General features: G+C 53.6%; 2 protein-coding genes across 5 annotated transcripts in view; both read left to right on the top strand.

The window, feature by feature from the left end:
* The first annotated feature begins 356 nt into the window (after nucleotides 1–356).
* Nucleotides 357–18,827, top strand: CHFR (checkpoint with forkhead and ring finger domains). Its single transcript, XM_070399952.1, has 17 exons — nucleotides 357–630; nucleotides 2,895–2,994; nucleotides 5,029–5,138; nucleotides 5,927–5,986; nucleotides 6,100–6,306; nucleotides 7,704–7,868; nucleotides 8,159–8,318; nucleotides 9,343–9,497; nucleotides 9,584–9,746; nucleotides 11,781–11,923; nucleotides 13,327–13,443; nucleotides 13,870–13,953; nucleotides 14,463–14,533; nucleotides 15,323–15,410; nucleotides 15,836–15,943; nucleotides 16,337–16,409; nucleotides 17,641–18,827. The coding sequence occupies exons 1-17, from the start codon at nucleotides 498–500 to the stop codon at nucleotides 17,681–17,683; spliced, it is 1,980 nt and encodes a 659-aa protein (XP_070256053.1). The 5' UTR covers nucleotides 357–497; the 3' UTR covers nucleotides 17,684–18,827.
* A 948-nt stretch (nucleotides 18,828–19,775) lies between these two features.
* GOLGA3 (golgin A3) overlaps nucleotides 19,776–27,450 on the top strand; it is a 29,058-nt gene continuing 21,383 nt past the window's right edge. The window contains exons 1-3 of one of the 4 annotated variants that reach the window (XM_070399944.1): nucleotides 19,776–20,063; nucleotides 23,313–23,609; nucleotides 25,648–25,806. In XM_070399944.1, coding sequence (XP_070256045.1) covers nucleotides 23,477–23,609; nucleotides 25,648–25,806 — 292 coding nt within the window. In that variant the 5' untranslated portion in view covers nucleotides 19,776–20,063; nucleotides 23,313–23,476. Of the gene's footprint in view, nucleotides 20,064–20,530; nucleotides 20,633–23,312; nucleotides 23,610–25,148; nucleotides 25,294–25,647; nucleotides 25,927–27,450 lie in introns of those variants that run through there. The other 3 variants (XM_070399942.1, XM_070399943.1, XM_070399945.1) reach the window with 3 other exon arrangements.

Here is a 27,450-nt window from a genome sequence, read left to right as displayed (position 1 = left end):
AGTCTGAACTGCTGGGTCTGCGTGCGTCTCTGCGCTTCCCGCACGGCTTGAGCATTCCTGTCGGTGCTCCATTGGCAAGTGACTCCGCCTTTTGCCCTGACTTAACACGGCACGGACGGCGGCGACAGCCGAGGTCCGCGAAGACGCAGACCTCCCGGCCAGCACCAAAGATGGCGTCCCGGCCCTCAGCCTCCAGTGTGCGCATGCGCCCCCCGCGTCCACTCTAGCCGCCGCGCTCGGTGGGCGCTTCGCCCAGCCAATCGCAGCCGCGGGCCCCGCCCCGCGGATCAGCTGAGGAATCCGCGATGTCTGTTGACAGCGGCGGCGGCGCGGCCGGTTCCGGGTTCGGCGCGGGGCGGGGGCTAAGCCGGGCGGGCGGCTCGCGGGAGGCGGCGCGGCGGAGGCGCTGAGGCCCGGCCCTGAGGCCACGGGGCGGAGCCGCGGGCAGCCGCCCGTCCCGACGTTTCCGGGTGGGAGTCTCGACAGATGTGAATCGGATGGAGCAGCCGGGGGAAGGCGAGCAGCCGCCTCCGCAGCAGCCGTGGGGGCGGCTCCTCCGCCTGGGCGCCGAGGAGGGCGAGCCGCACGTTCTCCTGCGGAAACGGGAGTGGACCTTCGGGCGGAAGAGAGGTGCTGGCCGGGGCCGGGCACCGGGGTGGGGACGGGAGCTGGGGACCGGAGACCGGGGTGGGGCCGGGGGCCGGGGTGGGGACCGGGGTGGGTCGGGGGGCGGGGATGGGAGCCGGGGTTGGGGCGAGGGGCCGGGGTGGGGTCGGAGAACAGGGACCCGGGTCCGGCGTGGGGACGGTGCGCGGGGGTGGGAGCCGGGAGGCCCTGGGCGGGGCGCCGTGCGGACCAGCTTTTCCCGTGAGAGCGGCCATTTATTTACTCACTGGGGTGCGCCCGCCACTGCCGAGTGCTCCGCCGATTGCTTAACCGGGGACGCCTTCGTGGGGGAGGCGATCGACTCGTCCCCGCGTGCAGTTGCCCAGCCCCGTTCCCATTACTGCCCGGAGCACCCCGTCCGACCTCGGTGCTGAGGCACCCGTGGGGGCGGCGGCCGGAAAGGCAGAGCTCGGGTTTAAACAGCGCGCTCTACCCGAGGGTCCCGGAGTCCCCGGAGCCAGAGAACAGCCGGAATAACGTGGAAATGGACCGCGCGGGTGAGACGCGGCTGAGGCAGCGCTGCAGGGAGGGGGTCGCTGCGGGCCTCCTCCTCAGAAAGAGCTCAGGCCCCCGCGCCGGACTGGGGCTTCCCGGGTGCCCAGGCCCCTGAAGCACGTGTTGGCCCAGGGACCCGGGAAGCCCCAGTCCCGCAGCTGCCGAGAGAGAAGGTGCCCGGCCCGCCGCTTCCTGCCCTGCGGGCCTGACCACCATCCATCGCGTCATTGACTCGAGAAATGCACTGATCAGGCAGAAAGCAAAACAAAACACAAACACTTAGTTTGCCCGAAAATAAATGACCACTCTGACTGTATAGAGGGGATGAGAAAGACTACTGTTTAAAAGCATGTGTTTTGGTTTCATTTTATCCCTTATGATGGACGTGCAGCTGTTTTTGTTTTGGGTTGTTTTGTGGGGTTCTTTTTGGCCGTCTTAAATCCCAGGATCAAGTTAATTTTTTTACAACTTTGGAAGTGCCTACATGTCATTAGAAACTTTTGAAAAACAAACTAATTGTCTTAATTGATGTTATTGGAAGTTTGGTGAAAACCAGAGCCCTGGAGAAGAACTGCCGAGGTTCCGCCTGGCACACACCCCCCCCCCCCCCCCCCCCCCCCCCCCCCGGGATTTGCTGTGCCTTCCTGCCCACTTCACAGCCCCCGCAGAGGTTAGATGAGATCGCCGGTGTGGGGCGCTTTGGAGGGGCCTGCCTTAAAGCTGGCACTGAATGTGAGCCATTGTTATTATAACGCAGTATCCCAGAGTCACTTTACATGTTAATACAAGGAGCAAAAACGTGTTGTTGAGTTAATCTGCTTCCTAATAGAAGTCCTTCTAGTGAATGTATTAACCTTTCCAGCAACACCTAAAGTTGCTGTACTGGAAGCTTTTATTCTTTAGATTTAAGGACAGAACAAAGCATTTGAGGATTTTTCTCTTTGCATTTAATGAGGATCGAGGGGTTGTGTTTAGCTATAGCTGCATCCCTTCTGTTTTTAATTTCCTTTTCTTTAAATATATATGTTTTTTATTTCAGAAAGGAAGGGAGAAGGAGAGTGTTAGAATCATTGATCCATTGATCGGCTGCCTCCTGCATGCCCCCTAGTGGGGATGAGTCCACAACCTGGGCATATCCCCTCTATTGGAATCAAACTCAGAACCCTTCAGTTCACAGGCTGACACTCTGTCCACTGAGCCACACTAGCTAGGGCTGTTTTTAATTTTCTTAAACATGTATGTGTGCCTATGGTCATTTTCTCAGTCATATCTTATGTGACCCTTTGCCATTGCTTCACTTTTGTATGGTTTGTGAAACTTAGGTTACGCAGAGAAGAAATTAAAGACTAAGTTAGAATACTGAAGAATTACCTAACTAAACCCCTTGGTATTTTTTAATATCAGGCCAGCTACATATGTGGGTGTTGTAAAACTCTCACCCAGAAGCTGTTGCTGTTTCACTGGAGGTGTTGATAGGTTGATAGGGTGTCCTGTCCCCTAATGGACAATGGGGGAGGTTCAGGACACGTCCCTCCCTCTGCATTGGAGATTAACACTTCAGTCCTTGGGAACTTTTTCTTTGCAGCTTCCTGATTGGGCGTTGTCTCCTGAAGTGCGTACACCGTGGGCCCTGATTTCCACCCACGTGCAAACCTGCTCTCTGTGGTTCAGCAAAGCGCAGTATTGCGCATGGCATCCACAGTCATATTGAGGGGTCTCCTTCTGTGTTTTAGGTTGCGACCTTTCGTTTCCTGGCAATAAGCTGGTTTCTGGAGATCACTGTAAAATTATTTGGGATGAGAAATCTGGTCAGGTGCTGCTGGAAGATACCAGGTAAGCTCTTTCTGAGCTGCTGTTCCTTTACGTCTCATAGTTTCCGGAACCTGACTGGAAGCCAGTGACTGGAGAGGGAACGAGGGTTGGTGTTCTTTACCGTGGTGGTTGGCCAGGCCTCAGGGTCTCAGGAAGTGCACTTCCTTGGTAACTGACGGTTTCAGGGACAAAAGACTAGGAACTGGCTTTCATGGGGAAGCCTGGCACTCTTGTCCCTCTGGTCCTAGGGGCAGGTGGGGTTCTGCGTCTCATCACAGTGACCATGCTGCCTCCACAGCCACCCGCCTGCGTCGGTCCTGGCTCTCCTGCATGGGCTGTGTGAGGTATTAGCTTCCTGTGGCTGCTGTAACAAATGACTTTAAACTTAGTGGCTTAGAGCAGCACAAATCCATGGTCTTGTAGTTCTGGAATCCGAGTTCAACTCCGGTCTCACTGGACTATGGTCAAGGTGTAGGCAGGGCTGGCTCCTGCCGGTTCCAGGGAAGAATCCCTTCCCTGCCTTTTCCAGCTCTCAGAGCCGCTGCGTTCCTTGGTGAGGTCTGGAGGGACCGGGGGTGCTCTGCACAGTCCCAGTGAGTGGGGGGTGCAGATCTGGACCGGAGATGAGAGCAGGAAGGCCCGATGGCCATGCTGTGGCCTGAGAGCGGTGGGATGTCGTCCCACCAGGGGGGTAAGCAGCGGAGTAAAAGCAGGTAGTTTGCTTAGGGAGAGCTGAGCGTGCAGCATGAGGAGAAGCTCAGCAGTGGAGGCGCTGGCGGTTTTGTGACTGTGCCGCCAGGTTTTCTAAGGGAAGTTTTCCTGGGACGTAGCACAGCCCTCCAGTGATGTGCTGTCTGTGGCTGTTTTCACACAGCAGTGGCAGAGCTGAGTAATGGGGATGGAGACTGCGTGACCACACACCCCGCACTGTCTGCTGTATGGCTTGTGGTGCGGCCTTCTCTCCTGTCAGGTCTGCACTCAGGAGTCCTCGGGGAAGCGCTTCCTGTCCGTCCGTCCCTGCCAACTGGCCCTCTCCCACCAGCAGTGTGTCCTGACTGCATGGAGTGACCCTGGCTGCAGGGCCCCGCCTTCTCCAGTAGACAGCCCACTAATGAGCTGACTTAGGTCGTGGCTGCTGGAGGGAGGGGCTGGTCTGTGGACAGAGCTAAGTGCACAGGCAGGTGGGAAACTGGAAATCAAAGCCCAGAGCTGCTGGCGCAAGTCCAGGCTCCCCAGGAGGCAAGTGGAGGAGAAGAGGCCCTGAGCAGCAGAGACGCTAAACACTTGACCAGACTGGCTGGCTGCTGGTTGGGCTGCAGTAAGGGGACATTTTCCTCGAGGGAATTGTAAGGTGGCACTTGCGTCTCTGCCTCCTTAAATGTTTACATCGTTCCTCCGAGTGTTGGACCATTTTCAATGTGCTAATTTTTTATTGACATATAATGGACACACAGTATTGTATTAGTTTCAGGTGTACATCTTAGTGATTCAGTGTTTATGTACATGATGAAATGATCCGTGATAAGTCTGGCCACCAGCTGTCACCTTACACAGCTGGATTCCCTGTGCTGTACATCCCATCCCATGACTCATCTCCTTTACAGGTGGAAGCTTGTACCTCTTAATCCCCTTCACCTATTTCAACTGGCCCTTCAGCCCCTCCCCACTCTAGTAACTCTGTTCTGTTTTGTTTTTTAGATTCTGCCTGTAAGTGAGATCATGGTATTTGTCTTTCTCTGTCTGACTTTCTTCACTCAGCACACAGTACCATCTCAGCACAGGGCCATCCGCCTTGTTGCAAATGGCAATATTTCATTCTATTTTGCAGCCAAGGCACATTCCATTGTATACACACACCACTAGTTCTTTATCCCGTCATCTGTCGATGGCACGTGGGGCACTTGCACATCGTGGCTGTTGTGAATGCTGCTGCAGTGAGCATAGGGGTGCACGTATCCCGGGTAGGATGACCTGCTTCCTTATGGTGGTAGAACAGGAGATGTTCAGTGTCCAGTGATGTTAGGCAGGATGAATTGCACCTTGCTGTCTCCGCAGCACCAATGGCACGGTGATTAACGCGCTGAAGGTGGTGAAGAAGCAGACCTGTCCTTTGCAGACGGGCGATGTCATCTACGTGGTGCACAGGAAGAATGAGCCGGAGCACAGTAAGAGGGAGCCCGCTGGGTGGACACCTGCGTGCTGTGCGGTGGGGACGTCCTGCCGTAGCCGGGGTGCTTTGCGGAAAGAGTCTGTTGAAGCAGACTTTTCCTGTAGGAGCATTCGTGTTAGCTCTTTACTGTTTATGGAGGTTCTTGGTGAGGGTAGTGTCTGTTCAAGGTTGGGAGAGTTGACCTTGCCGTCTGAGCCCCTGGCCTTCTTCAAAGCAGACCAGCGTGGTCATGACTGTGAACCTCCGTGGCAGCCACAGAGAAGGGAGTGGGGCTGGGTTAGGTGTAGAATAAAGGAAATCTGCGTTGGGGGAATGACACCCAAGAGCAGGGGGTGGAGCCCCGGGTGGAGATTTTGGAGACTGTACAGGAGAGAGCAGCGCTCCGACGGCTCCACTAGGCCTTTTCAGCTCGGAGCGTCTGTGTCTGTGGAGGAAGCATGATATTGGGCCAGGAAGGGGAGGAGTCTTTCGAAGGTTTCTCCCGAAACAGAGAAGGGCCGGCCCCTGGCCACACAGAAGGGACAGGAAGGCAGAGATTCTTGGCTCGGCCGGTGCCATGCCTCCCTTTTTCGGCCTCCTGACTCCAGACATGTTCTCCTGAGGCTTAAAGTTGGTTTAGATGTTTTGGGTCATTTGCTTTATAAACCCTGTAACTGGTGAACGTTGTTAGTGGCCGAATAGTCAGATGGTCAGCAGGACAAAGTGGCTGGAGGGAAGAGAAGAGAAAACTGAGCTTGGCTTGGTGCATGGCTGACCCTGCTCTGACCGGCTGATTCCTTCCAGACGTGGCGTACCGCTACGAGGCGTTACAGGAAAAGCAAGGCGTGGCACAGGAATCCTCGGGTGAGTGCGATCACAGCAGGGACTGGCATGTGAGGAGCCGCTCCACCTGCTGGCCTGGTCAGCAGCGGTGCTGTGAGCCCTGACGACTCCTGCTGCTGCTCTTGTGCTTACAGAAGCCAAAAAGGAAAACCTGTTCCGCGCGACCAAAGATACCTCAGGTGCAGGGCGAGGGGACCAGCCCCAGGGCCTGCCGCCGGCGCCCACCACTCAGGCGTTCTTTGAGGAACCACAGCCATCGACATCCACGTCGGACCTCTTCCCTGCAGCCTTTGCCTCTTCCATGGAGCCCCCCGCAGGGCAAGTGCCAGCCTCCAGCCCTGGTGAGACGGGGGTCTTGGGAGGTGGCTCTAGTCGGTTCTGTTTACTCATCTTGGCTGATGTTGTTCTGAGACAGATACGGCCACTGAGGAACTCTGAGGGGCAGCAGGCACCAGGCTCTCGGCAGTAAGGTTTCTGGGCAAGAAATATTCTTGTTCCAGCCCCAGGAGAAATGCTGAGGTCGGAGACTGTGGTGCCATGGTGCTTTGTGAGTTCTATTGGGATATAGTTCACATACCATCAAATCACCTGGCAACTACTCGTCTGCATGGGTCTCTGGATTTGCCTCTGGATGGTTCATGTAAACAGGACCCCACACTATGTGGCCTTTGTTTCTGGTTCCTTTCGATGAGCATCGTGTTTCCAAGACGCTTCTCGAGCAGCATATTATTTCAAACCAGTTTTACTTATTTTGGTCCTGACACATGAATTCCTTACCTCCCTGGTTTCTAGAGGAAATGCAGACTATCTAGCTGCAGTGTGATGTGTTATTACACATTGATTTCCTACATTGCACCACACTGTGCATATTAACATTTGTAGCTATTCTTCCGTGTTTTTCTTCTACATGATCTTTAGAATTAGCTTTTCTGTAAGCAAATTGTTCAGATGGAATTGTGTAAACTTGGGGAAATTTTCCTATTTGTGTACCTGAGCGTATACTAGCAAAGTAACTGCAGTAAATACTTCCAAGGCTCCTGCTAAATGTGGGGTAGGTGCCAAGCACTTCTGTTAATTCTCACCATGAGCATCATCATAGTCTTCCTTTTTGAGTGAGAAGCCCGACTGAGCATGGAGGCACGAGTGAGAATCGGAGCCAGGACGGGCCCGGGAGCTGCCCCTTCCCTTCCCTTGGTGCACGAGATGATTGGTTCCCAAAACAATTCTAACTTTTTTCTTTCAGCTGCAATAGGCCCATTTTTCCCCAAAATGACAACACTTAACCATTTGAATATTACAGACTAGATATGTATTGTAATATAATACCATAAACAAGGTCTTTACTAGATAAAGGTTATTGGAAAGATTTTTTACCTTTTTGTCAAATTCATTTCAAGTTATGACTCTGCTTCTTTCTTTTGAAAACAGTACTTTCCCCAGGAGTCGGCTTTCTCCCTGTTTTCTTTGTCACCTTGGGGAACAGTTCTCACTCCGTGCCTACTAGCCTGGTCTTCCTCTTATACCCTCTTCTGCAAGGTCTCTACGTGAGCCTGTGTCAGCAGTGTGGGTTACGTGGTGACTAGCGTGAGGATTGGCCCGGTGAGATGAAATGTCCAAGACTGATCGCCGTCACAGATGTCTGCGTTTCTCCCTGCGGATGTGCTGTGTGCCCAGCTCCACGAGCACAGTGACATTCCAAGGGGGTGGATCAGAATGTTTCCTACTTGTCTCTCCACAGCTGCCAGAGGTGCCAGTGTCTCCCCGAAAGGGTGTGGTGCACCTGTGACAAGTGAGGAGCCCTCCAGCATCCTGTCAGTTGTCCCCAGAGAAGGAGCACCCCTTCCTCCATCGGAACCGCAGGATCCCGAGGGCCTGGAGCCCATGACGAAGAGAATGAGAGGAGGTCAGAGTCTCACGGTTTGTTTACATAGAAATGAGATTGGACACAGCTGCTGCTGGACAGTTGGGCCTTCACTCTTAGCCATGTCTCCTGAACATCTTCTTTACGTCATGAACTGTTCTTCTAAAGCAAAACTTGAGCGTACTGCAATGTGAGACGTAAGGGCCTGGTTAAAAATGCCCTTCAAACGCTGGCAAGGACTGTTGTGCCTGCAGGTTAACACTCGTAAAACAAGAGCACACGCCTGTTTCCTCCTTGCTGTGATGGTCACAGTGTGTCCCTTTCTTTTGCAGATGGGGAGCCCAACCTGAAACTGCATTTGCTGGTCGCTGACCAGGGTAGGGACACCCACAGCACCCTCGAGGAGGTCAGAGCTGCGGCCGAGAAGCCTGACAAGATGGAGGAGACGCTCACGTGCATCATCTGCCAGGACCTGCTGCATGACTGCGTGAGGTGTGCGCACGTGGGGCTGGGCCGAGGAGGAAGCCAGCCCTGGGTCGCATTTGGGGTCGGGTCCACGGCAGCAAGCTGAAAACCTGGCCCCAGTGGCCAAGGCTACAGACTGATGTGGCGGTGGCCTTGGCTGACACGGTCATGTCTGCCTAAGTGGTTGTCCACCTCAGATGTGGACCAGGTGAGCTGTACCTGGCTAAGGAAACGTATAGCTAACAGAAGGAAGGTCCCAGGCGTGGCTTCCGGAGAACCCTCGCTCCTTGCTTTGCTTCAGGGAAGAGTTAACTTGTCCGAGTTTCCGCTTAAACACAGACCTTTGTACCTGGTGTCTCCGAGCCTCCAGTTCCTGAAGTCACTGTGTGCTCTCGGAACCCCCAGGATCAGAACAGCGGCACGGCCTCTCGTTTCTTTCTTTTTTTTAAATATATTTTATTGATTTTTTACAGAGAGGAAGGGAGAGGGATAGAGAGTTAGAAACATCGACCAGCTGCCTCCTGCACACCCTGTACTGGGGATGTGCCCGCAACCAAGGTACATCCCCTTGACTGGAATCGAACCTGGGACCCTTCAGTCCACAGGCCGACGCTCTATCCACTGAGCCAGACCGGTCAGGGCCCTCTTCGTTTCTTTTCATTAACAGAGACCGAGTGAGAGTAGCTTAGGTTGAACACTGTGTTTTCACGGGGGGACCATTTCTCAGGTGGTATGTGGGAGTCAGGCGCAATCCCAGTCACTAACAGGATGCAGATCTGGCAGCTGTGGGCAGCACGCAGCACAGGCTCCAGGCCCTGCTGAGGCGAGAGCCCGGGGGCGTGGGTGTGCTCGCTTTTCTGTTCTGTACTGACCCTCAGCCTGAGCAAGGCCACCTCCTCCTCTGGGGAAAGAGGCAGCGTGCGTGACCGGGCATCCCAGCTTCTGATGCTCCAGGCAGGCCATGCCCTGGGGACGGGGCTGCTGTGGCGGGTGGACAGACGCTCCACCTGCAAGTGCTCTTCAGGCGTCTGAAGACCTGTCCTCTGCTCAGCCTGCAGCCCTGCATGCACACCTTCTGTGCGGCCTGCTACTCGGGCTGGATGGAGCGCTCCACGCTGTGCCCCACGTGCCGCTGCCCGGTCGAGCGGATCTGTAAAAACCACATCCTCAACAACCTGGTGGAGGCCTACCTTCTCCAGCACCCAGGCAAGTGGGGCAGCCGCCAGCTCCCGGAGACCAGGGTGTGTCCCCAGAGCCCGCCTGCCAGCAGAGCTGTGTCCTTTGAATTCCAGACAAGAGTCGCAGCGAGGAAGATGTGCGGAGCATGGCCACCAGGAACAAGATCACTCAGGACATGCTGCAGCCCAAAGTCAGGAGGTCTTTCTCGGATGAGGAGGGCAGTTCAGAGGACCTGCTGGACCTGTCAGATGTGGACAGCGAATCCTCGGATGTTAGGTGAGCCTGCACCTGGCAGGGAGTGGGGCGGGCTCTGCCCTGAGCGGTCATCTCCCTGCTGTTCTGGGCTCGCTTCCTGCCTGGGACTTTGGATAGTGACTTCCGGCTTGAATGTGGCAGGGAGTGGCGGGCACTGAGAGCAGCTCCGGCTCCGTGACTGGAAGGGGCATCGGCTGCCCCGCCCCCTTCAGCACCTTCCTTTTTCCCAAGTATACATGGAACATTCTGTTTGGTTGTGGCTTGGCTGTACCTGTTTCCAGCTTTTTGAGATGTGATTGACGTGCAGCACTCTGTACGTTTAAAGTGTACGGCATGGTTGAGCTCTGTGAGATGATGGCCATAGTGGCTCTACCCTTCCACTCGCTGGCTTCTCCTCACACATTGGCTCACCGGCCGTGACAGTCGGGTTGAACATGTTTCCTGTCCCACGGAAGCACACGTCTCTGTAGCTTGTCCAGGGCCATGAAGTCTACAGCGTACATTCCAAGGTTTATCGTTTGTCAGGATGTTAATGCAGGTTCGCCACGGTCTCTGGCCAAGAGGTTGCAATTTGGTTTTTGTTCTTTTAAAGAAAAGTGTATTGCTTTTAGAGAGAGAAGAGGGGAGAGGGAGAATCATGGATTAGCTGCTTCGTGCAAGCCCCCCACTGGGGATCGAGCCCACAGCCCAAGCCTGGCCCCGACTAGGAATTGAACCGGAGGCCTGTTGGTGCATCAGATGACACCCAGCCACTGAGCCACCTGGCCAGGCAGGAGGATGCCATTCTGGGAGACTGTGTTTTATCTGCTGTAGGATGCTGCGGCTCCTGGCTCAGAAGGCCAGGGTCTGAATTTTTACATCAGGTCATGGTTGTTAAAAAGACAGCAATACCACCCAAATTTTTTTTCATTATTTCTTTTCACAAATAACAATCAAGCAAAAAGAAAACCAAAAATTACTTTAGTGCAAACACCTTGTTTATCCATCTGGCCATTCATATGTGTGTCACGAACGCTTTTTTAGCAAAGTAGGATGGGCTGCACTTACAAATGACTTGACCGTGCCCCCGACCGTGCCCCCGACTGGTCTTGTGATGTTCTGACGCAGGAGCAGTGCTGCAGTGGTTCCTGCCCTAGTAGTTTTGTGCTCGTGTCCAGTCATTTCCCGGCGAGGAGCAGGTGGAAGGGGGCCAGTTAGGCTCGAGTCTGAGCGGGAGGGGCCTCGCTGGGCTCTGACAGGGGTGTCCTCAAATGCCCCGCAGAGAGGTCCTGAGGGGGTGCTCCCGGTGGACGAGGTTGAGCCTCTGCTCAAGGCTTGTGTGTTTTTTCTAGTCGGGTCTGACCCATTCTTCCCTCGCTGGTTCCCGCCATTGGTGCAGCCCAGGGAGGCGTTTTCAGGCTGAGATCAGGGGTCCCTGTGCATCATTCGTGGGTGGTTCTCACTGCCCGCCGTGTGGAAGCTCAGCTGCACTGCAGGAGGTCAGGTGGTGCAGGGCTCCTGCTGGCCACGGGGAAGGCTCCTGAGGACACAGTGCTCACCCATGGTGCCTTTGCTCTGATTTTCACAATGTGCAGACATTTCCTGGGTGGCCAGGGTGACAGTCCTGCGTACCCTGGGGGGCCTGAGAGCGCCTCTGAATGCGGTACCCAGCTCACCCAGCATCGAACCTTGGAGAGTGCATCCTGTTCCCTGTGAGGACCGAGTGGCCGTGCCCCTGGGACATCTTGCAAAACGAGGGGTGGGCCAATGATGCCTCAGGACCCAGGAGTAGCTGAGGGGCAGGGGCTCTGGAAACCATACAGGAAAGGGAGCTGGGAGGTGGCAGAGAGCAGAGCCTTCTGATTGCTGCTGCTCTGGGGTGAGCAAGGACAGTGGGGTGCTCACCACGGAGCACTCACTGGGCCATAGCAGCTGCTACAGGGCTGAGCCTGAGGTGGTAATGAGGCCCACGAACAGAGAGGGCACTGCCAGGCCCTGGGATCTGGCCTTTTCCATCACCACCTCCCCCAGCCCTGTTCCCTAGCCCAAGTTCAGGTCTGTGTGCTCCCCTTGCAGCCAGCCGTGCATCGTGTGCAGACAGTGCCCTGAGTACCGAAGGCAGATGGGGCCGCCCATGCTCTGCTCAGGGCCAGGCAGCGAGCAGGGGCCACCGCAGGCCTCTGGCGACACACCATCGACCTCTGCCAGCGTCACAACAGGTGAGACAGCCATGCCCTCTGTGCTGTGGTTCTGCTACGACCACTTGGCATGCGGCTGGCATTTCTGCTGATTCCTCTCTGCTCTCCTGTCCTCTGCCTCGGGCGGTCCCACCCCTCTCATACCAGTAGCTTGCTGCTTCTCATACCTGTTTTGGGCCTCTGCTCCTGGACACTCCTGGGGATTCAGCCCTAATTCTCACACTCGCCCCCCACAGCCACTGCTCGACAGCTGGTGTTCCCAGTGTTGCTTGCCAAAGCCAAATGGACATCACACATGGGCTCTTCCAGTGAGAGACTGGCCTCTTCCCAGCAATGGGCCGTGGTGTTCCCAGAGCCACCCTGAGCCCTGTCTGCCCACTGCCTGGTTCCAGTAGAGGGGCCCAGGGCATCCAGAAAGGGAGCGTGGACACAAGGAATCTGTGGGTTGTGATCCCAAACAGGGCCAGGGATGCAACCCAGGTACATGCCCCTGATCAGGGATTGAACCCGCAGCCCTTTGGAGTGTAAACACTCCAACAACTGAACAACACTGGCCAGGGCCAGAGCCACATTCTCTCTTTTTTTGGAAAAATATATTTTATTGATTTTTTTACAAAGAGAAAGGGAGAGGGATAGTTAGAAACATCGACGTAAAACATTGATCAGCTGCCTCCTGCACACCTCCTACTGGGGATGCATCCACAACCAAGGTACATGCCCTTGACCGGATTCAAACCTGGGACCCTTCAGTCTGCAGACCAGCGCTCTATCCACTGAGCCAAACGGGTTAGGGCCAGAGCTGCATTCTTAACCAGCTGCCACAATGCCATGCTGTGGCTCTCGGTGACTTCCCGTAGGGTAGGCCACGTGCACAGGGATGGACAGTGCAGTGCTCGGTTACCTCCTGACTGCCACTCACCAGGTGACAAAATGAAGACGGAAGTCCCCATCGGGACAAGGCCTGGAGCAAGTGTGCGTGCTCAGAGCCCGTGGCGCTGCATGGCCGGCTGGGCACGTGCACACAGTATCTGTGCGGGTCAGCCATTTTGCTGCCAGGCCTGTTGTTCGTTTATTTGGAGGATGCTGAGATTAAATATAAAACCCACTTTATTGTTTTATGGTGTGTGCTCTGTAGGTTGACCTTTCTTTAGAGGAAATGGCAGGAAACCTTCATGATCTTTGAAATCTTGGAATAGCCACTGAACCAAACGATAACTTTGGCTGTTTTCAGTCTATTTAGACTCCTTCGTTTCAGTGGTAGACTGTCAGTTGCTGTTGAGAATAGGTCTGACTTCTCCCTGGGTGTTCGTGTAGGTCTGTCTGTCCTCGTGTGCACTTTGTAGCCACCCCTGTAGATGTTTTCTGATCAGCTCCCCCTGCCTGTGTCCCGACACCCCGGCTTGAACATCCTGTCTGTTCTGCAGCCCAGGATTACGTGTGCACCCTGCAAGGAAGCCACGCTATATGCACCTGCTGCTTCCAGCCCATGCCCGACCGGAGGGCAGAGCGTGAGCAGGACCCCCGCGTCGCCCCCCAGCAGTGTGAGTACGGACGGGGTGTGTGCGTGTTTGTCTGAGTGACCTCCCCCCGACAAGCCTTGCCTGTGTGTCCTTCAGGCTCAGGATTCCAAGCATGATTGACGCTTGTGTGTGGTGGGAAGTGAGCACGCAGTTCTGTGTTCCATTGCAAAGTCCTGTCCCTGTGCGGTCTTTTCCACACTGGTGAGGCCGTTCCCAACACACACCGCGTTTCCGTGATCGGTTTTTTCTGGAGTCTGCCTCATACTTCTGTCCCCCCATCAGGGCCACAGTCATTCTGTCAGTGTCACTTATATCTGGTAGATAAATACGACACTTTGTTGTAGAGTTTGGGGGATGCTGTGACATCGAGTTTGTTGTTTACTTGATGGCCCTTTGCCTTGGTTCCTCACTGAGGTGTCCTGCCTGGTGACTGTCCTGTTCCCACAGGTGCCGTCTGCCTGCAGCCTTTCTGTCACCTGTATTGGGGCTGCGCCCGGACCGGCTGCCTCGGCTGCCTGGCCCCCTTCTGTGGTAACGCTGCTCTCAGCTGGTCGCTTCAGCCCCCATGTTCTCTTGGTGCACATGAGGGCGGGACAGGGTGGCATGGCCTGTTGTCTGCCAGAGGAGGAGAAAGTCACTGTAGGTCACCACAAATTAATTACCTTTTCCTGAACACTGCCTGGGTTTGCCATTAAAAAATATTAGCTTAGCATCAAGCAATAACAGGAGAATTCGGGGGATCCTGAGTTCAAAGCCAGGAAGCTTGTGTATGCACAAGGATCCCCACCCCTGAAGAGGCACAGCCTGGCTACATACAGCCTTCAGCCCTGTGACGGCAGCCCAGGTGCTGAGGGACTTGGAGAGCTGGCATGTCCGGAGGGAGGGAACGGAAGTCATTGCACGTGTTCTCGGTGTAAAGTTATATTTTGTTGTGGAGCTTTTTGTTCTCTGTAGACTCTGTGGTGAAGGAAACGTGGTTATCTTAGCTGTCGGGTGAAACGTCTATAAAATGGGTAACATTGCTTCCCTCCACCCGACAGAACTCCACCTGGGCGACAGGTGTCTGGACGGGGTACTGAACAACAACAACTACGAGTCCGACATCCTGAAGGTACGTGGGTCAGGCCAGGGCCGAGGAGGCCTCCCCAGAACTTTCTCAGTTATTGCAATAACTGCGTTTTCTAACTCTCAGCACCCTGTTGGTATATGTCTGTGCCCCCATATTCCAAAAACCAGGCGGGTCCTTCCTGCCCATCATGCCATGACTCCACAGCAACTGCTTCCATGGCTCCACTCCTGCTCACAGGAGTCCAGCCCGGCTCTTAGAATTGCATTGTGCACATCAGCCCCTCGCCACGGACTTAGCTTCACCCCATTTCCCTGCAGCATCCCCTGTAGTACTGCGACCTTCTCACCTACACACACGCCCCTGAGCACCTCTGTCCTGGGTGGATGTGCACGTGGCCTTCCTGTGGGTTTGCATGGCAGGAGCTGAGCAGCTCCGCGTGTGAAGGGCAGAGTGCAGACCCAGACCCTCAGCTTCCTGGTCCCCTGCTCACGGGCCGGTCGCTACCCTGCAGTGGCTCTGGCCAAGGTTGGCGGCTCACACTCCTGTGCTCGGCACGCCCTGCAGAGGATAGAGTGTGTGTGACTGCACTGGCAGTTTGGGAGCCGGCTGCCTGCTGAGGCTTTGAAGGAACATCTGGACACGCATCCTGTGCACTGGTTTGTGGGCATGATGCCATATTGGAAGCAGGCCCCAGAAAGACAGCGGCTGCCCTCTACAAAGACCTGCCACAGTTCCTTTGGCTTTAGTTGCCCACCTTTGAGGGCCTTTACAACCATTTACTCTCTTGTCCAAGCTCCTGTTTTTCCTGTTCCCCTTCTTTTGCCATCACAGAACTACCTGGCAGCCAGGGGTTTGACGTGGAAGAATGTGCTGACTGAGAGCCTGGTGGCTCTGCAGAGGGGTGTCTTCCTACTGTCTGGTAAGCTCCTCTCGAGAACATTGGCGCTGTCCATGGTCCCTGGCTCTCACCTTCCTTGCACGGTTTCCTTTGTGATGTTTGCTGTGGGCACTCAAGTTACAGGCCCTTTCTTATGTGCGTGTGGTTTTGGTCGCATACTTGGAAGTAGCTCAAGAGAAAAGTTATATTTATTCTTCTCAGTACTTTTTTGGATTTAAAAAAATATTTAAATTTTTAATCCCAGTGGACTTGTTTTGCAGTAAGGAAATACATTGGGATCTGGATGGGTTTTGTTCTTATTTCCCAAACGTCTAGCTCACTGTCTCCCCTTTTATGGATCAGCACGCTAGTTCCCCACTAGTTTGCATGGCCATGTATGTCCTGCTGTTGTGGACACTGATGCTCCTGGTGTCTGGCCGTGCCCGCATGAGGCTGTGTTCTTCCAGATTACAGAGTCACGGGCAGCACCGTGCTGTGCTACTGCTGCGGCCTGCGAAGCTTCCGGGAGCTGGCGTACCAGTATCGGCAGAACATTCCGGCCTCTGAGTTGCCAGGTAAGGAACCCCCTCCCCACCCATCTCACTTCTGTTTTCTGTGGCTTCTACCCTCTGGCATAATAGATAGAAACTCTGTCTGGCTTTGTTGGTATTCTTGGCAGAGGCTGCCTGAGTGCCGTGCTGTGTCAGGGCCATCGCCCGTCTGGTGTTAGCTCAGGCCCTGGGTGTTGGCTGTGGTGTGGGTTTCTAAAACAAGATGCACAAAACACCCTGGAGACAGCTGGAGTGCCCTCGTTTCCTGCGTGGGTTTTCAGGGAGCATTTTGCCCTTTCCTGGAACAGGGAGAGGAAACCAGTGGAATGCGCAGCAGAGTGCTGCCCCTGAGCTCCAGGTGAACCCCCAGGCTGAGTGTGTGTGGGGCACGTTACACACTGTGGTTTTCTCTCCTAGTGGCTGTGACTTCCCGTCCCGACTGCTATTGGGGTCGCAACTGCCGCACTCAGGTGAAGGCCCACCACGCCATGTGAGTGCTGCTGTGCGGCTGGGCGGGGCAGTGTCCGCTCGGGTCCTCACGGCTGGAGGGGGCTGACAGTCCTAAGGGAGGCAGACCTTGTTCTCCCAACTGAAGTGTTCAAGTGTTTGGACAAGTTGCTATCTCAGCTTTTAGGGATGTTTGTGAACTAGCCAGCTAGTATCCTATATAATTCTATATAATAAAAATCTAATATGCAAATTATCCCTTCGACCAGGAATTCAACCAGGGGGCGGGGCCAGCCAGACACCCGCGGCCCCTCCCCCCGGCTTGCCTGGTCTAATCGGCCCCAATCAGCCCGGATCGGGGCAGGCCGACCCCACCCATGCACAAATTGGTGCACCAGGCCTCTAGTCTCCTTATAAATATACTACTTTAGTCACGTAGTATACAAAGTAGGGTTGTCATTTGGGAATTGTGCTCTCCTGTTATCTCATTTAGTGAAACACTTTGCATCGAAATGTTCTCCACATTCCAGCCCTGTAAGCACAGCCGTCATTCCCAGCCGACTCATTTCCAGATCAGTGGCCATGGTCACTGAGACCATCCTTCCCAAGCCACGAGCTCGTGTGCGTGCCATTGCACACTGGGTTCTGTCGCTGGTGTTGTGAGCAGGTGACTATGTTCGCTCTAAATTGGTCACTCATCAGATGTTTCCTACGAGGCTCTTAAAGGAATAAGCTCACCTCCACTTTTTTCTTTTTTAATATATATGTTTTTTAGTTTCAGAGAGGAAGGGAGAAGGAGAGAAAGATAGAAACATCAACGATGAGAGAGACTCATTGATCAGCTGCCTCCCACATGCCCCACACTGGGGATTGAGCCTGCATCCCAGGCATGTGCCCTTGACCGGAATCAAACCTGGGACCCTTCAGTCCGCAGGCCGATGCTCTTTCCACTGAGCCATACGGGCTAGGCCTAAGCTCACCTCCACTTTAAACTGTAGGTGTGTCCATCAGTGTCATGGGGATGCTGAGGACACGCAGCTTTGAGTCTCTTCTCCAAAAAATTACCTAAAATTTCAATTTCTATTTTACAGTTTAAAAAGGAGAAAAGAAAGCTTCCTTTGGTTAGTTTCTGTGATCGTATTAAACGTATGCTGCTGTGAGCCCCCCATGTACACAATTTCTCATCTGATTGTCCAGCGGGCAATTTCAGAATTGGCTTCTTTGAATAATTCTCTGGTGCCTTTGTGTGTAATCTGACTGCTTTCCCCCTGCAGGAAATTCAATCATATCTGTGAACAGACGAGGTTCAAGAACTAAGCGTTTGAGGATGCACCAAGATGGCTTGGAAGTACAGGGGTCCATGACAGCGTGTTTCAGGAATACTAAATATGAACATTTTAAGGGCATTTTACACTTCCCTCAGGGCATGCTGGGGGTCTGTGCATCCAGCATCTGGTGTGACTTTTTCTGTGGAGGAGACCCTCTCAGTGAGGCCCAGCAATGGCCTGGGAGGCCTGGGGCGCACAACTGTCCGCTGAGCTTGGGGCCTCCCGAGATGCCTCAGCCAGAATAACCACCAGCCGTCCCCCCTCCTGAGATGGTGATGAGCAGGTTTGCTCTGCACCTGCCCCACACGATGGTTAAAACGCACATCTCTCTTCAAGAAAAGTTTCATGGGAGAGAGGACAGTTTGTCAGAAACGTTCTGTTGTTTAAGGAAAAGGTTTACAGGCTGTGCAGTGCCCTGTGGGAAACCCATAGCTCTTACATGCTTTTGTTTTAATAGGGTCGATGCTTCTAGTAAGATTTATGCCACAAACTATAGCACAAATAATATAATTTATAATTTACAAATTGACTAAAATTGGGGATAGTATGGTATTTGAAAGCATAAACGTGTTTCTCTTTGTTAATAAAAACGTCACCAGGTGTCCAGAACTGCTAACCCTGGACACTGACAGTGCACGGCCCCCTCCCAGGCGTGGGCCAGTTGGGCTGCCACCACCCGGAGCCCACGAGGAAGCAAAGTGCTGGCCCTGCTGCTCCTCCCTCGGCATAGCTGTGGGCCCCACCCAGTGTCCCCATGTTCCTTATTCCTTCCTGTGGGGCCGTGGCCATGGGTGGCCAAAGTGCCAGTTGCAGGTCAGCCTTGGTGGCACCACGGCCTCCCTGGAGCAGTCTCTTCCTGCCAAGAGCACGAGGGGCCTTTCTTTCCACTGGTCCTTGCCCTGTCCTCCAGTTGGGTTTGCTGTCTCTGGAATAATACTTGAAGTTTTGTTATTTGTAAAAGAAAAAGTTTTTTATCTTTTGTTAAAACCACCTGTTATGTTTGTTTGCAAATTTGTAAACTTTTTGCTTCTCAGGAATACAACGGTTGTCTTGCTCTTGATACAGACTGAGAAGCAGCAGTGTGTGTGAGAGAAGGCCTCCTTCCCACATCTAATAAACAAGCCGCGTCTGTTTCTCTCTCCTATTTGTTCTACTGTTAGTTAGGATGTGCCCCTTACCATCACAGGGACAGGCAGCCTTAGACTTCACTAGTCACTAGTGAGGAGATTCCCCCAAGCTGGCCCTCAGGCCCAGGTCTGAGCACCCCAAAGGCACAGGGTTTCTTGGATCCCTCTACCTGAAGGAGTCATAGCCTAGTGATTCACATTGAAGCCACAGGCTATGTTATGTCTTTGTTGCAAGTGTGTGCACTTTGCAGCAGAGGTTAAGTGCTTTTGGTATATCATGCCTAAAACAAAGGAGACCTAATATGGAGAGGCATACCATGTTCATGGACTGGAAGACAACATAGTAAAGATACCAGTTCTTCCCAAGTTGATCTATAGTTCTAATTCCTATCAAAATTCCAGGAAGGACTTGTATACACAGACAAGTTATTCTAAAATTTATATGATGGGCGTGAGTCCCAGAATAGCTAGAACAATGAGGAAAAAGGACAGAATACACTTCCGGTTATTACAGCTCTCTGCAAAGCGCCTGTGATAGGCTCGGAGATCCCAGAACAGAGCAGAGACCCCGGAAACACCCACACAAGCAGCCAACCTGTTTTTGACAAATGTGTCAAAGCAAGTGAGTGGAGGAAGGACTGTCTCTTTAATAAAGAGTGCGTGAACGATTTGATATCCATACGCAAATAAAAAACCTAACCTGCCATTTGCCAACAAGGTGTGTTGTTTAAAGTAAAACGTTGCTAGGCTCTGAAGCAGGATTCATTTTGTTGGCGCGCTGGGAGGTTTGGGGAACCTAGGAGCCCGCGGTCGCGCCTCCGCCTTTGCTAGCCACGCCCCCAGCGGGCCCCGCCGGGGCGGGTGACCACGCCCACAGTCTGACAGATTGGGCGGGGCCAAAGCTTTGGACACGCCACTTCCACCGGAAGCTCAGTCACCCTGCTTCCGGTCGGAGTTGGTCCTGCAAGTCGGGACACTGCGTCTCTATGCGGGGAAGAGCCGCAAACTCATATTCTGAAATCCGCTTCGGGCCGCTTGTGAGTGGGCTCGATGCCGGCCCTGCAGCCGGAGAAGCGGCTGCTGACGAGAAGAGGTTGTTCTCTCTTCCGGAACGAAGGCAGCGCGCACAGGCTGTTTCCGGGGGGGCCGAAGCTGTCGCCGCGCCCGACCCCGCCTCTGGCGCGGCCACGTCTCCGCTAGAGCAGCCGGGCCGGGCTGCCGCCGCGGTTCCTCAGCGCCGGGGTGAGGGTCGCGGAAGGCTTCCAGGCCGGGACTCCGCCGGGGAGGGCGCGGGGCTTCCGTGCGTCACGGCGTGGTCGGGGCGGAGGACGGGCGAGGGGCGGCGGGGCCTGGGCGGACCCCGAGGGCGGGCCGCATCGCCTCTCGAGGTGGCGACGCCCCGTGCCAGCCCCGCTCCGCACCGTTGGTAGCCCGGGGGCACGGGAGCGCTTGTGCAGGTGCCGGGGCGGCTGGCTTCGTGAACGGCCCTTCGTTCAGGCCCTCGAGCGCTGTCTGCGCGTGACGGGGCGTGATTTGGGGCAAAGGTGTCCGCAGTTGCTGTGGGCGCCGCGCAGGGACCTCGGGCAGCGCTTGGGCCCTGGTGCCGACGGGCCGCCAGGATGACAGGCGTCACATGGTGTCGCGTGGTTAGCGGGAGGCCGGGTGGAAAGAGTCCGTGTGTCTCTCGGCCCCGCCCTCCACCTGGATTCCATCTCGTTTCCCGGGACGGGGAGACTGTCCAGAGCGAGGTGGGCCGGGCGTTGTCCCTAGTGGAGCAGGTGGACAGCCCAGCCTCCGCCCACAGGTGTTTGGTGAGTGTCAGTCGCTGCCGGCCCTGTTCCTGCCCTCGCCGAGCCCACGCTGTCTTGGAGGGACAGGGACGGTCGGTGAGGTGCCCGCGGAGAGTATCGGCCGGTGTTTGGGGGCCGGGGGTGGGGGGGCGTCTGGGAGGCCGGCGCGGGGAGGTGACTTGTGAGCCAGCGTCTCTAGACGGGAAACCTTGCAAAGCTGTGGAGTGAGAGCGCTCCGGGCAGAGAGAGCAGCAAGTGCGGACCGAGGGAGGAGGCCGTTTGGCGTCCTCGGGTGGAGAAGGTGCGGAGGCATCGTGAGAAAGGAGGAAAAGGCAGCGGGAGGAGGGCCAGGTAGGGTGCAGCTCCGCGGTTTATGACCGGAGGCTCGGGTTTTATGGTCCGTGTGATTGAAGCCACGGGGACATTGTAAGCCATATGCAGGTGACTCATGGATTTTTTAAAAATTCTGAGTTGTCGCCTTGTCCAGGTGGCTAAGTTGGTCGGAGTGTCCTCTCGTACTCTGGAAGTTTCGGGTTCGATTCCAGGACAGGGTACATCCCTGGATTGCATATTGTTTTCTAAAAAAATATTTTTATTGATTTCAGAGAGGAAGGGAGAGAAAGAGAGAGACAGAAACATCAATGATGACAGAATCATCAATGGGCTGCCTCCTGTACACCCCACACTGGGGACTGACCCGCACTCACTGAGCCACACCAGCTGGGCTGGATCCCCCGTCCTGGTGTGTGCAGGAGGCAGCTGATCAATGATTCTCTCTCTCTCTCTCTCTCTCTCCATAAAAAAGTTTTTAAAAACTATTCCTTTAATATTACAAACATAACCCTTTACAGGAATGAGAGCTCTATCTTGAATAGTGAGAAAAGGAAATAAAAACCATGACATCACTTAGATTCAAAGTGGCCCCCCGCTTTTGGCTGGTTGCTGTAAGTAGCAATATACTTTAAGTGAGAATATATTCAGTTGGTTTGTACCTATCAATCTGGACAAGCAACAATTGAAAGGAAATAACAGTAATGATAATAGCCATTTTTGAGGGCATGGGACAGACCCTGTGCCTTATTGCATTTCATCCTGGCAAAATGTTGTGTTATTTTCCTCTCCCTCTTACTGGTGAGAGTGGTGAGCAGTGTGCCCATGCTCTCACAGCCGAGGGGGCGGGGCCGTGCCGGAGCCTGTGCAGGAGGCTTCCTAGGACTCACTCTGTGTGTTGGTCTCTGCACTCCCATCACTAGTCACTCTGCGTGGGTAGAGCAGGTGGTGCCAACCCCTAGGGGTGCCTGTTCACAGGACAGGGAAGAAGATTTTCAGAGTCAATGCCCTGGAGAAGCTGGCAACCTGTGTCAGCTTCCCTGTGAGGACCACTGCCTGACGCATCCCAGTGTCTGTGGGATTTGTAAGCTGGAGAGAAATCTCTTTTGCCCTGAAACATGTGAAACACAGAACAGTGCACAGGATAATATGAAACATATTTAATTTATTATTTCAGAGAGGAAGGGAGAGGGAGAGAGAAACATCAGTGATCTGAGAGAATCATTGATCAGCTGCCTCCTGCATGCTCCCTACTGGGGATCGAGCCCGCAACCCAGGCATGTGCCCTTGACCAGAATTGGACCCGGGACCCTTCAGTCCACAGGCCGACACTCTATCCACTGAGCCAAACCAGCCAGGGCTAAAACATATTTTAAAGGAAGTAAATGTCAACATTCTCACAGAATGAGTAACAACTAACACCTTATCTGTTGACAAGGAAACTCGGCAATGATATCGTCAGCCATGTCCTAGCTGGCATAGTTCAGTGGCTGGAGCATCAGCCCTCATACCGAGGGGTTTCGGGTTCGATTCCCGGCCCCTGTAGGGGCATCTGTGGGAGGGGGCCAGTCAATGTTTTTCTCTCTCAGTCCTCCTTCCTCCCTTCCTTTCATTCTCTCTAAAAATAAATGGGGAAACACATCCTCGGGTGAGGATTAACCAGGAAACAAAAGAGTATCCTCAGCCACTTTACAAGCGATAACCAGTTGCCAGACTGGCCAAAGTTTGCTCTCTTAAGTTTAGCCTCACAGGATGGGCTACACGATGCTGGTCTCCTGTGAGCTGCTCTCTCTGTGCCCATTCCACCGTGGCTGCCTTTCCACGTCCTTGACCCCGTGCTTCCCCACACAGGACAGTGACCCCGTTCCCACAGCTGGCTCTCAGCAGTGGCCTTGGCACCTTCACGCCAGGTCTGCAAGGGGAGTCCTCTGAGCGCTTAGGCTTGTGTCCTACACAGAAGTACTTGGCCACATGTGGCTACTTACACCAAATTAGTTAAATTTATAGGCAATAAGTAGTAAATAAAATTAATAAGTGAAAACTCAGTTCCTCAAACCCCACCCCCCAGCTCAGTGGCCACCTGTGATAATTACAGAGCCATTGATGGCTCTTCTCTGTCCTGGCAGACGGTCTTTGGCCAGCACCAATAATGACAGTAAGCGCCTTCAGGCCTGGCCCGGGTGTGGCTGCTTCCGCATGTTATTCTCAAAACCTAGGCTATTGTAGGCACTCAGGATTTTTGTTGAATGAATAAATTTGTATGTTTCTTACACAGATGCAAATTAGGAAGCAAATGTTAATCTTGGAATTGCTACTTCAAATCTGACAATGAAGTTGCATAATATTTTATTCCTATTTTCCCTCCTCTTAGGTATCATATTACTTGGTTTGATTTCAAGTCGTTTATAAGACGTTACATCTCTTGAAAATGGAAAACCTAGTGCCGCCCTTCCCCGGGGATCCTGACTGTTGGTGATGGCAGAACCAGCGCCCGTGCAGCTCCCGAGTGTCAGCCCAGTCTGAGGCGTCCTGACCATGGATGGAGTGTCGGCCGTGCAGGGTGGCGTCTTGGAAGATGGATCCCGCAGGGGCACTTCAGCCCGTCCTGACCCCCTCCCGCAGCCCCTGGGTCCTCCGGCGCCACCTGACCAGTGGGATGAAGCCCAGCGTAAGTCACCTGTGTGCTGCTGACACTGCCTTTAGACAGAAGATGTGGATCAGCTTGCGTTTTAGAGGTGTTTAAGACGATAATGAACTTTTCCTTTAAAACGTGTTTTTAGTATCAGATGAGTGTCTTTCTTAGTTGATGCCATCTTTAAACCAAGTACCATGCTTGTTAAACCGAACAGAAACTGCCCCGCTTTCTGCCCCAGCAAGGAGGGGCTGCAGTGACTTCTCTTACAGTTTCTGTGGGTCTTTCTCACACATCATTATTCCCGACCTAGTGTTCTACCTTTTTGTTTGGTTGGCTGCCAGAATTTTACTAACAGATCCAGAACAGTCCAGTAGTGATCTAAGGATTATGGGGCCACATTTGCATGTTAGCTGGTGGGTTATTTGTTCATCAGAAGTACAGGGGTGAATTATTCACTGAGTCTTTGTACCCCATTCTCAGGATGCTCAGTGCAGTGTGTGCTTGAAAATTATAGAGTACTGCTTTAGTAGCAGAAATTGCATTATGCTTCTTGAAAACCATGTTCGAGCCCTAAAATGGCTTTGCTGGTTACTGCTTCTAAGTGCTGAGTGAGGCTGGTGACAGCGTGGGCCCAAGACCGAGGATCCCGCAGGGGGGCACCGGGGGAGCAGAGGGGGAGCCGGCCCTTGGATCCACCACGAAGTGCAGCAAGCCCTCCGGAGGGTCCGTGATTTATCTCGGCCTCACTGTCCTCTTGTGTGAAGGGACGATGAGTGGAACCTGCCTCTCTGGGTCGTCGTGGGGGCTGGAGGAAGTGGCCCACGTAAAACAAGCATAAGCAGGTGGGAAAGCGTCGTCGTCATTGCTGTTTGTCCATAATGAGGCCTGTGTTGGGAAACAAAGTCTTATTTATTGGGCCTTCTCACTTCTAGATGTTTTCAGAAGTACAATATGATGCTCAGTGATTACTTTGTCATATAAACAGTACAGTTTTTGAGACTCCCCAGATCTGTGGACTCATCAGAAAGTGGTATTGACCTGCTTGACTTGTATCTGAAATGTAGGACCCCCACCCCCCACACACAGTGAAGCTGACGGGGTCTTCTGAGTACGCAGACACCGATCTGTGGGTGTTAGGGCCTTGCCGTGGATGGGTCCCCTCGCTCTGCTTTGTGTCTGAGGCACCTGTTTGTATTTGGTTTTACTTGTAGGGAGGCATGGCTGTAAGTAGCTGTATTAGTTGGGACTCACATTTTAAGTGACAGAAACCCATTTTAAATTTCCTTGGGCCAAAGGCTATGTCATAGGCCCCTCCCTTCCTCCACAGGCCACATTGGTTCTTGAACTCCCTCTGGCTGGCCCACCAGTATAAGGGGAGGGGAAAGATTACTGTCACTTAATTGTAGGAAGTCCCTTCCTCTTTTCCTTTGAGTAAGGAAATAGGTTTAAGTTCATGTATAAGCAAGTGTCTATGGGAGGAACTGAGCTTAACACGTGGGTGTACTGTCATCTTTGGATGAACCTGGGCTCCTGCCTTCACAGGTGTTCCTTGAGCAGAAGCACAGATTTGGGGCTCAACTTTGCCGAAACCATTCTGAGCAGCGAATCCACCGCTTGCTTTAGATTCTCATTTTGGTGGATGAACGTATCCTTTGAAATGACTGTGAGGCTGTGGCTCTGATTAGCCCTGCGGTTCCCGACCCCTAGCAGAAACACGGTCAGCTATGTTTTAAGCATTTGTTTTCCTTTGCTGTTGTTAACACAAACTCACAAGATTTCTCATTGGTCTTGTTTGAATGGAAAGGAAATGATACTTAAATTCTTCCAAGTGTGAGGTGAGGGCATTCCACAGATGAGGGTGGTGGGCTCTGGATGGTGGGGCAACCTGTCCCACATCCCTGCCCATGCAGGCAACCAGGGCCGGCTTTCCTCCCAGAGTGAACTGATGTAGGGTGTTGAGCTTGCTCATGCTTACGTCGCTGGGTTCTCCTTCGTCCTGTTAGCTGCGTATCTGCAAAATGACCTGGTTGGGTTGTTGTCATCGGATGGCCCAGCATGCCCTCTCTTCCAGGTGCCAGCGCCGAGGTGGACAGAGCTATGGATGAAGGAGAAAGCCCAGACCAGCCCAGCGAGGGGGACGCCTGTCAGAATGGGCCGATGCCACAGCTCCCAGGCCCGCCGTCGGCTCTCGGTCCCACCAAGAGCCCAGTGGGTCCTGATGCGCCTCCAGGTGTGGCTGGTTTCCATGACAACCTAAGGAAGTCTCAGGGGACTAGTGCTGAGGGCAGTGTTAGAAAAGAAGCTTTGCAGTCTCTCAGACTCAGTCTTCCTTTGCAAGAAACGCAACTGTGTAAGCATCCTCCCCGCCTTCTCCCCCTCTCCACCCTCCCCAGCGCCCCTCAGTCACCACCTCCAGAGGCATTCGGTTTGGTCACAATGGACTGCGTTTATTAGGAGGCTCCATTTCAGAGAGAGAGTACACATCTTCATGGTCCGATATTCATGGTGGGACTCCAGGCCCAGATTTAAAGGGCCTGTGTGTGCCTTTTGTCATCCTGGGTGCTGAGCAGGCAGCCTGTGGGGAATTAGTCTCAACAGTTACACTTTGAAAGCTTTCTTTGATGAATTATTTTAATCAACGTTGATTTTGAGCTGATCCCTGGGGGGTTTGGAGTGAACAAGTCACAAACTGGCAGCCTGTGAGGCCAAGAAACCTCCAGGCCGTTGTCTGACACTTGTTTCTCATACCCAGACATAGTTTCACACAGTGGGGCCATGTACCCCTGTTCTCACATGACCCTACATAGGCCTCTGTCAGCAGCCAGGGTTGGGGTCATTGCTTTTTAAACGCGACTGTGTTGCTCCCATTGTGGCGTGTTTGCTCCCTCAGCACTGCCATGTGACCCGCCCGGGTCGTCCAGGGCTGTCTCCCAAGAGCAGGTTCTTGGTCCAAAGCAGCGGGCGTGTTTACTTATTCCCATCACGAGGGGTCCTGTAGCCGCGCCACGATGACCCGAGAGAGCTCACTGCCGCCCACCCCTCTGGCACCCAGACACCTTCCTCTCCGTTTCCGCTGGTCTGGTGGGTGCGCCCTGGTGCTTCCTGGTGACTATTGTGAGCCTTGCACTTGCCTGATGACTGGAAGGTCTGTTGGCCATTTGGTCAGTCCTTTCTGTGAATTGTCAGTGGATATGTTCAGCCCATTTTTCTTTTGGATTGTTTGCCTTTTTCTTCACAGGCATTATTTTATTAAGGCCATAGTATATATTTTTTTAATTTAAAAAAAATATATATTTTATTGATTTTTTTACAGACAGGAAGGGAGAGAGATAGAGAGTTAGAAACATTGATGAGAGAGAAACATCAATCAGCTGCCTCCTGCACACCCCCTACTGGGGATGTGCCCACAACCAAGGTACATGCCCTTGACCGGAATCAAACCTGGGGCCCTTCAGTCCGCAGGCTGACGCTCTATCCACTGAACCAAACCGGTTAGGGCCCATAGTATATTTTTAAAATTTCTGGAAACTCATTGGCAACATTTAAGCCAAGAGACATGTAAAAGCCTGATTCCTGCTCTGAGGGATGTGAGCTCAGGGGCCCATGTGGCAGCGACCTGCGGCCACCTGCTTCCCTTCCTGGGGAGTGTTCGCTCATGACCCTGACTTTCAGGCTGTGTCCCTGGTGTGGAGTTTGCAGGTTTGGGTTCCCTGCCTGCAGCCACAGCCTTTGGGTTTCTGCCATCCGGACCACTTAGCCTTGAGAAAAGTACCAGACGTCTGATAAGTGCACCAATTAGTAATGGCGTTGGTGAATTTGCAGTGGAATAACTGGAATTCCATTGCTCAGGTCTTAGGGGTTATTTAAAACAAGA

This window comes from Myotis yumanensis, unplaced genomic scaffold (assembly GCF_028538775.1).
Source record: "Myotis yumanensis isolate MYYU_CA2020_CCGP unplaced genomic scaffold, mMyoYum1.0.hap1 SCAF_19, whole genome shotgun sequence".
Taxonomy (NCBI): Eukaryota; Metazoa; Chordata; class Mammalia; order Chiroptera; family Vespertilionidae; genus Myotis; species Myotis yumanensis.
This window is presented reverse-complemented; position numbering and strand designations above follow the sequence as displayed.

Coding starts and splice junctions, on each gene's coding strand:
- CHFR (XM_070399952.1), top strand. CDS start 498: ATGGAGCAGCCGGGGGAAGGCGAGCAGCCGCCTCCGCAGCAGCCGTGG. Junction 7,869..8,158: donor GACGAAGAGAATGAGAGGAG/GTCAGAGTCTCA, acceptor TTTCTTTTGCAG/ATGGGGAGCCCAACCTGAAA. Junction 11,924..13,326: donor CTCTGCCAGCGTCACAACAG/GTGAGACAGCCA, acceptor TCTGTTCTGCAG/CCCAGGATTACGTGTGCACC.